At 36.7% G+C, this 12,102-nt stretch overlaps 1 protein-coding gene across 1 annotated transcript in view; it reads left to right on the forward strand.

Moving 5' to 3' along the window:
• furina (furin (paired basic amino acid cleaving enzyme) a) overlaps positions 1-10,022 on the forward strand; it is a 96,491-nt gene extending 86,469 nt beyond the window's left edge. The window contains exons 12-15 of the mRNA XM_016452244.1: positions 505-684; positions 782-906; positions 2,964-3,077; positions 9,053-10,022. Coding sequence (XP_016307730.1) covers positions 505-684; positions 782-906; positions 2,964-3,077; positions 9,053-9,672 — 1,039 coding nt within the window. The 3' untranslated portion in view covers positions 9,673-10,022. The remainder of the gene's footprint in view (positions 1-504; positions 685-781; positions 907-2,963; positions 3,078-9,052) is intronic.
• The last annotated feature ends 2,080 nt before the right edge of the window (positions 10,023-12,102 follow it).

Genomic DNA, 12,102 nt, shown 5'->3' on the forward strand with positions numbered 1-12,102 from the left:
AACATTTGGGTAATTTGCCATTTAAAAACATTCGACTTTGCATGAAGGTGTGTGCTGTTGCTTTTATAAGCAGTTGAACTAATCATTTTCACCTGGTGGATGATATATGGCACTTTATAGGATGATCTGAACCATATCTAGTGTTTTTTTGAGCTAGATTGTGATTCTTGGTAGAGAGAATATTTTGATGATCTTACACCAGTAGGATTTGGGGTCAGTAGGATTTTCAACAAGGATATATAAAATGAATCAAAAGTGACAGTAAAGACTTTTACATTGTTACAAAAGAAATTCTATTGCAGATAAATCCTGTTCTTTTAAACTGTCAATTCAACAAAGAATGTAAACATAAGTAAACATAGAGACTTCTTTCAAAAGCATTAAATCTTACAGACCCCAAACTTTTAAAAGATAGTGTATAATGCATTCATAATTAGATATTAAGCAGTATAACTTCATTGTGGTTTAACTGTCAGTTCTTGAACACCATTTTCCTCTTTTTAGGAACATTGGGAGTCATTTGGTGATCAACAAGAGTGTGGATGCATGTGCTGGGACGGACACCTTTGTGAGCTCATTAGAACATGCTCAAGCCCAGCTCACCCTGTCCTACAACCGCAGAGGAAACCTGGCCATCTACCTGATCAGCCCACAGGGCACCCGCTCCACACTGCTTGCACCCAGGTTCGGCACTGAAAGGGATGCATCCACACTCATAATACTCAAATAGAGCCTAGCTGAATCACTTAAGTGTAACATTCTCTGTCTCTTTCTTTCTCAGACCTCACGATTACTCCTCTGATGGCTTCAGTGACTGGGCTTTCATGACCACCCACTCCTGGGATGAGGACCCTCGTGGAGAATGGTCGTTGGAGATCGAGAACGTGGCTGGGATCAGTGACTATGGTAACAGCTCGTCCATCCATTTTGCTTTTTTTTTTGTGCTTCTGACGTATGGTGCTCATGCGGGAGATTCATGTTCAACATATTTGGACCTCTAGTGTACAGTACCCTGATCCCATTCCTGGTATCTTTCCGCAATGTTGTCCTGACTCATTTCTTTTATCTACTTCTCTGCTAATAAAAAATGGCAAACCTACTTTAAAAAAGATCATAAAAATAAACCAAATAAAAAAAAAAAAGATAAAAGAGCATTAGGAAAATATAATTATAAATAAAAATGATAATAAAATCAAATAAAATCGAAAAGTTCATAAAAGAAAATAAAAAGGCAATAAAATAAAAGATCATAAAAAGGAAAAAAAAGAAACTGCCTTGAAAATGATTAAAAAGAGCCCAATATTGATTGTGATCCAAAAAAAAGAAGGCTATTTTATGTCTAGCAGTGCTTTGCCCTGCACTTTTCAGAAATGTAGAGTATCTTCTCTCCAAATCCGCCTTATTTGCCCAATCCTGTTTTCTTCCTCTTTTATGTCACAGTCAATTTGTCTTCCTTCACCACACCCTGCAGTAAATCTGATTAATTAAATCTAGCTAAGTAAATCAGAGGACCGAGTTTTTCCTCCCTCTCCCACTATCACACTCTCCAGCCGCCCCTGAACACTAAATATAAAGGAAATCCCAGCCAAAGCCCATTCATTAGTCCTGCTCAGACGCTAACACAGCTGCTTTATGCCTGGATTGAATGGACCATTCGTCCAGTGCATTACTTAGTCCATTTCTCTTTGTTGCTTTAAGAATTTACAGAGCTACTGACTTTATTGGACTATAGAGACAAAGTGTGCCATCTATCTAATGCATGTCGAAGCAGTGCGGAACTACAGTTACTGAACGATGATGGCAAGAAGTCTGTGTTCGGACATTTCGTGTGCCGTTACAGGGCACGATGATGATCCAACTTGAATCTTCTGAGTGATTTGTGTTAGTGGGCACAAAATGAGCATGATGTACTGGTGAAAATGTACAATCAGACATTGTCAAAATAAAAAAAGGGGAGTGTTGTATACAATTATAGAATACCAGTGGAGTTTTTTTTGTATTTGACCTATTTTATACTAAATATGGCTAATAAATATTGCTTTTTAGTTGATCAAGCATTGATAAATGAAACTAGCACAGCCGTGTAGGAAATCATTACCTGTGACAGTGGTCATTTATGCAGTTATGGTCATTATACTAAAGTATGTTAATGCAGAATGACCAATCAGAATGAAATATTTCAGAAATGTCATTCCTATATTATATATTACAATTGTAAAATTTTCTGATATATACACATATATATGTTTGAACTGTATGTGTGTCAGGTCTAATGAGCTATATCACTTAAAGAATTGTTTATTGTGATTATCATTAAGTAATATTAAAATTATTAATTTATTTTAATTATTAACATAGTTTTGTCATTTTGATTTGCTGTCGTTTGAATTCATTAAGCTTTGAGATGCCCCGCAGTTATAAGTTATAATCAGTGTTATTTTAGTATCATTGAGATTGTTTTATTATTTTTTTAATATATTTTTTCTGTATTCATTTTCATTGTAAAGTTTTAGTATTTTTTGTTGAGTGTGTTTCTTAGGCAACTAGTTAAAATAAAAAGTTTTTTTATATTTGATTTCAGTTCATGTTTATTTTATGTTAAATAACAAAAATGTTCATGTTTTTTTTTTTTTAGTTAACTTTGGTCAGATCACTAATGCATTGCCTTTTGTGGCTTATTGCTTTAATATCTCTATTCTAACTTAGCACTATTCTGGTTTACTTAAGAAATCAGCTCTGCTAATATTGTTTGCTTTTGGTCGGTTGCTTGTGTTGTTCCTAATTTGTTAGTTGACAGCATCTGCTGACTGAATAAATGTGCTTACAGTATAATACAGTCTACTGGTTGAGAGAGATTACAGAATGAACACAGACATAATGATCCACAGCTGGCAACTGTTCTCATTTTGTGAGTTTCTTGTGTACATGAGTCAGATTGTTGAATCTCTTTCTGTCTGTCTTAGGCACTCTGACTCAGTTCACGTTGGTTCTCTATGGCTCAGCTTCTAGTTTATCCGGCTCTTCAGCAGCAGACTCCAGCAGCTGCAAAACATACGACCTCAATCAGATCTGCACAGGTAAGAGTCAGAGTAAATGATGGTGAAAGTGCGCCCCCTGGCAACCACTAGTGGCATTTACTAGCTGTCCTCCTCGGTAACTCTAAGCTGTCTTCAGACCTGATTCTGTGAGAATGGTGTGCTACCATACTACTCATATATACTCTTCTGCAGAATGTGTGCTGTGCACATTATGCACATTTTCATGCATGGGACACCTAGATGAGCTAATGCATTTGCCAAAATGTGCAGTTTACAACTAAAGTGTAATAAAAGCAGTGAACACACACCCGGAGCAGTGGGCAGCCATTTTTTTGCTGGGGCGCCCGGGGAGCATTTGGGGGTTGCTCAAGGGCACCTCAGTCGTGGTATTGAAGGTGGGAGAGAGCGCTGTACATTCACTCCCCACCCCTACAATCCCTGCCGGTACAAGACTCGAACCCGCAACCTTTGGGTTACGAGTCCGACTCTCTAACCATTAGGCCACGACTTCCCCCATCAAGCTACAGGATGTTACACCAGTAAAGTACACCACACACAACTATGCACTTGACTTGACCTTCCATTTCTTGTTTAACAAAACAATATAAACATCATTTAACATCATCTTGATTCATTATTTTATTTGTCGTCTAAAACATTTGGACGTATTTTGCATTTAATTTTTCTTTCTGAATTAATCATGTCATGTAGTGTCATGCAACAACAGTGAAGCTTGCTACTGTTTGAAATGTTTATCGTTGTGTAATTACATGCATATCATTCTGTTTTACGTGCTATCTTTAAGAAATAGTATGCAGTATGTGACACCGAAGACTGGAGTAATGATGCTGAAAATTCAGCTTTGCATCACAGGGATAAATTACATTTAAAAAAATATTAATATAGAAAACAGTTGTAATGTAGAAAACAGTAGTTTATGGTCAAATCAATGCACCCTTGGGGAGCACTTGAAAAAAATCTTTCAACCCCAAACTTTTGAATGCTAGTCTATGGTTTTACAAAATGTTTATTCATTCATAAATAACAATAAATAATTAATAAATAACATAAATGTGACCTTTATAATCTCCTCACTAATTGAAAGCTTTAAACTAAAGCTATAAAGCTTGCAGCTGTTTTTATAGGTCCCTTTTTCTTGTGTTGAGAGTGCTGTGCTGGTCATGTCTTAGCTGTTAAATTGTGTGTTCATAACTCCATCCTGGAATTAGTTCACAGTGCCAGCTGCATTGGCAGCCGTGTTCAAGGCAGCTGTCCAGTTAAGCCTGCGGCCATGCCCCTCTCTGTGGACACTCATTGCCAGCTCATTCTTACCTCTTCACACACACACACACACACTACTCTTTCAGCAGCATACCTCCTTTCATCAGCTCTTTCCTTTTTCTGTCCTCTGCCTCCTCCACTGGCCGTCTCCTGTCCTCCTCTGAATGACACCATGCTAAAAGGATTTCAGTATAAATGCTGAAAATATGGTCTTCACCTCTTTTTTTGTATACAGTGATGGGCAGAGGTGTATGTAGTTGATTTCTCTCCCAATAATACATTTCTTAAAGCCTGTTTACACAGTCTACACTCTAAAAAATAAAGGTTTCAAAAGGGTGTTTTCATAGTGATGCCATTTTTGGTTCCCCAAAGAACCTTTCAGTGATCAGTTCTTAAAAGAACAATTTTTTTTTCTAATGTGAAGAAGATTTAAATCATTTAAAGAACATTTTTTCCATTATAAAGAACCTTTTGTGGAATGGATAGATTCCATGGATGTTAAAGGTTCTTCGTGGAACCACAGATGCCAATAAAGAACCTTGATTTTTAAGAGTGTAATGCAGCTCAGCCTCTTATCAAACCCAACTTATTCTGGCCAAGAACTGGCCACTTACACTGGAAAAGTCTGTCTGACCGACACATTTATCTGAAATTGTTGATACAACAATACCGCACCAGCTTGGATTTCATAAAAGCAGTCTTGTGACAGCCTGGTAAGAGGACTGTATTTGCAGGTGGACTGGTGCACTCAGAGGAAGGAGGTTGCGTAATGCTAGCCAAACTACTAATTTTCAGCTAGCAATTTTGTGTACAATATGCATCAGGCGGTTAGTGAACAGATGTAGGGTGGGCTGGATTACACAGATACATGCCGTTTATGTCGCTGAGGCTACATGCAACTAAACGACACAATAGTCTGAGGCCAAATTTCTGTCAAAAATGGAAAAAATTATTTTTTATATTCAAACAAATAAAAAATGTAAAAATTACAAATCATACGTTATTTTGGGTTAAAAAAATAATTGTATTAAAAATCATTTATTGATTTATTTATATTACTGACATTTTATAAAATGTCTTAATACATTACAGGGGGCTCTGACTTACAGTGATTTTTACCACAGTTAAACAGCTTTTAGCAGTGTTATTTTAGTATTTGTATTTTATAGTATTTGTTAATGTTTTGAATTAGCTTTTATTTTTATATTTTCAGTTTTAATTTTAGTTTGTTATTTTGTAAAAAGCAATATTTATTCATTTTGAATTGGCTTTTATTGATATATTTTCAGTTTTCATTTTAAATTTATTTTAAGCTGTAGTAATTTTGTAAAAAAAATTGTTTATTATTTTGAATTAACTTTTATAAGTTTTAGTAATTTTATGTGCTTTTGTAATTAGTTTTTTATATTTCTATATAGATTTAATTTGATAAAAATATAGATTTTGTTTTAGTGATTTTAGCACTTTGTCTTAAAATAATTTTATTTGATTTAGTTGCCAAGGCAACATGTCTAAATTGCATTTACGTTTTTTAAATTGTAGGTGTTCATCTAATGTTTATTTTATTTCAGCTTCATTTCAGTTCATGAAAACAATTTTAAATAGTTTTAGTTAGCAATAACAACACTGTCTTTTAGACACTTCGTTACGCCGCGCATAAGAACACTCTTAACCATGGTAAAATGACTGCAAAGTATGGCCACTTATTGCTTTTTGAAATCTCATATTTGGTGTCAATATGTGCATTGTTTGTATCAGCAAAAAGCGCTTTGTGTGTATATGCCATGTGGGTTGCCTTAACTGCATATGAGTCTCAAAGAGTGATCCAGGAGTTCTTTATTCTACTATCCTCTTGTGACGATGGATTGCATGTTATCTCTAATATGACCTCCGCAGCTTGAATCCTCTCCAGGTGTTAAGCACTGTTACCACAGCAAACCCAACATGCCCAACCAACCCATAAAAAGGGATTTTGCGCTGAATAAATGCCATTTAGTAGGTGAGCCTTTGCAGTTGTCAGAAGATGCTGACTTGGGTGGTTTAGTAATTACTCCAGAAATGGGGCTCGCATCGAGCAAATCTAGGTCCTTAAAGAGGTAGTGTATACTATCTCCAACCAGGAGAGGTCGCTAGTTTCCAGCCGCTCCCCGTATTAATTTCAGCGTAGTAGGACCAAGCGGCAACCTCCTGCTCTCTCTGGTGAAGCCAACAAGGAAGTGACTTAAACTGTAATTCATCAACTGGCCGCTAGCGGCTGGCTGCAAAATGGAGTCAATCCCATAGACTCCCCATGTTAAAATGCCCAACTTTACAGCAGAAAGTGTGGCTTCAGCAACCTGCTCCCGTCACCGCGCTGCCAAGATGGCGACGGCCACCTCCGCCCACTTTTGAGCTCTACGGGTGACGTCACGGACACTATGTCCATGTTTTTATGCAGTCTATGAGTAGGACGTGCACTCTAATGTAAACATTCACTAACATTAGCAAATAATGAATGAAAAACTGACAATCAAAACAGTATTTTTCAGTCAAGATGGTAAACAGATTATCTTTTTACCAAGTTCAAGGGGATACCCATATGTTTGGGTTGTTTGGAAATCTGTATTTTATTTAAATCGCCATCACACCACAAATTTCAAAGGTAAAATTCAGTCAACAAAAGCTTTTTGGCAAATGCATGACAAAAATGTTTGCACTGTGTTCTTATTAGGGTTTCCGCGAGTCCTTAAAACGTCTTCAGTTAAATTGTTTACATTTAAGGCCATGGAAACTCTTAAATGGTACAAAAAGTTTAAATTATAAGAGGTCTTTGGGGACGGAAAGACAAGAATTGCTGTATGGATTAATATGTCGATTAAACTTCAAAAGGCTACGATTTCACTGAATAAACTTGAGCGTTGCAGTCAGCTTTGTGTACTGCAGTTACAGGGGAAACAACTATATTTCTGCAGTTCTGAAAGTAACACCTGCTGGCAGAGAACAAATTTGCTTTTTCAATAAGCCCATCTGCTATTTTTGCTACATATTTTTAAATGTGAACCAGTGGCTCGACACAAAGCTAATGCATTATAAAAATCTAGCAATTAAGACATTAAGATATATTTATGTTATTTAAAAATAATTAATTTATGATAATTGTTTAAATTAATATAATAATTGATACTTTTGACTCATCCCTTTATTTAAAAACTGTTTAAAGGCTGAAATATGAAGTGCAGATCTTAAAAAGTTCTTTAAAGGTCTTAAATTTGATTTTAAAAATCCTGCAGATACCAGGTTATTTTATGGTACCATTTGGAATAACTATATATTTTTTTTAATTAAGCCCTTTTTAATTTCTGTCCACTGATAACAACGTTTTCCTTCTGAATTAGCATAACTGCACAAGTTTTATAGTTAGTAAAATTTTAAAAATATTACATTAGTTACACTTTAATTTCCTTCAATAAAAAGGAAATTGAGTAAGACGGTGTAAAAGGTGTGTGGACGTGGATTAGTAATCTGGCCCCTTGGTATAAAGGAGAAAAAATGCTGGCCCTCGTCACTATCAAAGTTGCCCATCCCCAGACAATAAATATTAAAATAGGTTTGCACACTGTATTAAAGGTATAGCCTCAAAACTTTTATGCATTTATACATGCTGACATGTTTGGTAACCTTGTCTGCGCATATCCATTCATTTATCTTCACAGTCTGCAAGTCAACAAGCTTGACAAATAATATGTTGATACACTTCTTTTTCCTTTTCTTTCAATATTTTTAAGTTAATATTTTTATTTGTTTATAATTATTATTTTATTGTTGTTTTTACATTTTTTTTCAACCATTTATTTGCGGTTTTTCACTATTTTGAGTATAAAAAATGTATCTCTTTTTTTTTTTTTTAATTAATGTATATTTATTTTTAAAGCTGTTGTTGTGACAAATTAAATACTTAACATTAAGAAGGCAAAAGTGGGGTTAAAAAAATACAATTAATTTATTATTCTATATAGTAGCTATATAGTATTCTATATAGTATCTCAGTTAGTGATGAGGTGATAAACAGATTCGTATTAAAAAAATGTGACCCTGGAGCACAAAACCAGTCTGAAGTCGCTGGGGTATATTGGTAGCAATAGCCAACAATACATTGTATGGGTCAAAATTATCGATTTTTCTTTTATGCCAAAAATCATTAGGACATTAAGTAAAGATCATGTTCCATGAAGATATTTAGTAAATTTCCTACCATAAATATATCAAAACTTCATTTTTGATTAGTAATATGCATTGCTAAGAACTTAATTTGGACAACTTTAAAGGTGATTTTCTCAATATTTAGATTTTTTTGCACCCTCAGATTCCAGATTTTCAAATAGTTGTATCTCTGCCAAATATTGTCCTACAAACCATACATCAATGGAAAGCTTATTTATTCAGCTTTCAGAAAATTTGTGGTCCAGGGTCACAAATGTGGTTTTAAATGGAGTCCAGCATGTAACACTGCAAAACATGTCTGCTTCCTGAATGTACGGTCAACAGCCCTTCAAAAAAAATAAATAAATACAAGCTTTGCTTTTCCTCCTTTAAATCCTCAGGAATTCTGGTCTCATGGACATCCATCCAAGTATAAACGGTTTGGTTTTTGGAGTCAAGTTAATTTTCTGTGGAAATCAGCAAAACAGTTTAGCTTGTATTCAATCCAGAACCATTTTTAAGCCTAAACTGTAGCCTGTTTCTTCCTAATGCAGAGTGCAACCCCGGCTTCTACTTGTACCAGACAGGCTGCGTGAGAGACTGTCCAGGAGGTTTCACCGCAGGCACCCGTTCCACCTTCCTCCCCAACAACGAGGTGATGTCCGTCCTCCGTCCCGCCTGCCTGCCCTGTCACCCCGTCTGCCTCACCTGCAGCAGCACGGGCCCTCAGAACTGCCTCTCCTGCCCACCTAACAGGCACCTGGACGCCGTCACTGGCACCTGTCTGCACCTGAACCAGATCCATCGGGAGTCTCCAGACGGCAGACTGTTTCAGATGCAAGGTGGCGACTCGTCCGTCAAACTCCATGCAGAGCTCACCTCTCGCCTGCCTGTGACCGTGGCTGTGCTCAGCTGTGCCTTCATCGTGGCTACGTTTGTGGCCGTGTTCGGCATCCTGCAGATGCACACGCGCATGCAGAACAAACTGCTCTCTGCTGAAGCAGGGCCGGGATCCGGCTCACTGGTCGGGTTCGGTTTCAACCGCACCGCAGTTGCCTACAAGGGCATCCCGAGCGTTTGGCGGGAGGACGAAGGCAATTCCGAGTCTGAAAACGAGGAATTCGAGATCCGCAACGAGAGGACTGCCTTCATCAAAACACAAAGTGCTCTTTAACCCCTTCTTACCCATGTTCCTCCCCTCTCTAGCCTCTACTGCACTGTTGTCTCTTTTATTAGTGTGATTTCCTTCTGGGGTTCGTCTGAGCATATCTCACTTCTGGGGGTTTTGTTTTTGGCACCTGTCGTAGTTATATGAGCCATGATTCACCTGGGCGTTGACCTCTCGGTGCCTCAACATGGAAGGCTTCCAATCACAAGTGACGGGGATGAGTCGATTGTTGCAGGTCCATCCTGAATTTACAATAAACATGATTATTGTTTGGTCTCTTCCTCTTGCCTAGTGAGATTTTAAGAAAAAACGATTTATTTGCATATGAGAAAAACCGAGCTTTTCTTTGAGTGGATGAGTAAGTGTGTGAGTGTAAACTACGTTTATATGAAGTCAGTCAGTGCTGCAGTGGGTCAGATCCACTGGCTTTGCACTGGGAGCCTTTTAGAAGAACATATCACTATTTCTACATGGTCAGAGGTGGAGAGCAGAGCAGTGTGTTGTGTTGTGTGTTACATGCATTTGAAGAGCTTACTGCTCCCCCTAGAGCATCTACATTGCTGAATTTATGATTATTTTATGTACAGTAGGCTGTTTAAAGGAATAGTTCTCCAAAAGATGAAACCTGTCATCATTTGCTCACCCTCATGTCATTGCAAACCTGCATTATTTTCTTAGGTGGAAAATATTTAGCAGAAAGTCCAAATGCCTCTATATCTCTGTGTGCGTGTGTGCGTGCGTGCGTGCGTGCGAGAGAAAGTATTTTATGTTTGTTATAAAATCTCATTCAAAATGTCAAAATCATGGCATCAAACCTAGTGTGATTCGTTATTTTGTAATTGTTACATTTAATTGTTTAGTCTAGAGTGAAAATAGAAGCTGAATATTTGTCATTGTCATTTTTTATATATAATTTGTGTGTATATATATGTATATGTGTGTATATATATGTATATATGTATATATATATATATATATATATATAATACAGCACCATAACATACATTATATATTAACTTTTGCACTGTGTTCTCAGATCTCAAAAACACAAATGGCTTCTGAACTTCTGAAAATTTTCCTCATAAAATGAACATGATACAACTTTTATGGGCAACTTTTATTATCCTTTTTTATTGCTCTGGTGATTCTTAAGTGTCTTGTGTTTCTTTAAAGTAAGATCACATGCAGGTTTGAGATGACATGAGTGAGTAGGTGAATATGGTAAATATTTTCATTTTTTTGTGAGTTTCTTTGTGAACCGCAGTATCCCTGCACTCTCTGACCGTACCGTATGTAGGGGAGAAAACTCTGATGTCAGTCAGTCCCTCCGAGTCAGCTCAGCAACATTAAGCTCTTCTCTTTTCTAAATCTGTCCTCCAGTCACGGTTTGAAACACTACGGTCCCGGCTATAGGCCTATCCTGAAAAGATCTGGCTTCCATGTTGTCATGTTTATGGGGATCATCCACTTATGATATACAGATGTTGGAGTTGTTGTTCTGCACAGTATGGGTGTGTTTTTGAAATAAATCAGAGAAAGGGCTGTGATGACCCTCACCCAGAGCAGCTGTCAGATATCACTGGAGTTTTATAGATGATTGGTTATTTTTATCTGCTCAAGTCATTTCATCAGGTCTTTTTCTTTACTTACTACTGTTTGTTGTTAGTAGTACGCTTGGCCTTGTCAGCTCATCTGCCCAGAATATAGTACTGTTGTTGTTGTTGTTGTTTTTTTAAATATGAATCACATATACATAATCCACATATGTTGGTCTTATGCAGTATCTTTACGAAATTACAATGTTATCTATGGAATCTGTGCAATAGAGACCCAACAGAGTTATGTGATGATGTGCTGATGGTCTGGCTTCCTTTATCATAGATCAAAATGATTGTCAGTAACCGGTGAGCACTATCAGCCTTTCAGAACCATTGTTTCTAACCCTAACCTTAACTGTGCAAAACAAAGACACAAGGAGACAAACTACTTGCACCATCTTCAGCCTTGCTTTAGTTTAGTTCAAACACTTTTTATACAATTAATACATCAAGGCTCATCTTTATTTTAAAGTGTGTCCTGTTCATCTACGCAGTCTGTAGACTAACAGAACATCTTCATTTACGACACCCTACAGTTTCACGGCTGTTAAATATCATGAGACCTTACAGTAATGCTTATTTGTTGATCTGGCACCTCCCTGTTCTTAAACCAAGGTTCAAATTGGAACTTTTCATCCCTCCTTTTATTATTTGTATAGAGTCAAACTTGAAGCTGCAAATTACTATCTAGCTAAACAGTTAAACTAGCTAAACTTTATATATAGGCTTTATATATAAGTCTTCAGTTTATTTACATAGAATGAATTTGGGTAAATAGAGGTCCACAATTTTTACATTCATTTTGCATATATATATATATATATATATATATATATAT

This window comes from Sinocyclocheilus anshuiensis, unplaced genomic scaffold (assembly GCF_001515605.1).
Source record: "Sinocyclocheilus anshuiensis isolate Anshui unplaced genomic scaffold, SAMN03320099.WGS_v1.1 scaffold579, whole genome shotgun sequence".
NCBI lineage: Eukaryota > Metazoa > Chordata > Actinopteri > Cypriniformes > Cyprinidae > Sinocyclocheilus > Sinocyclocheilus anshuiensis.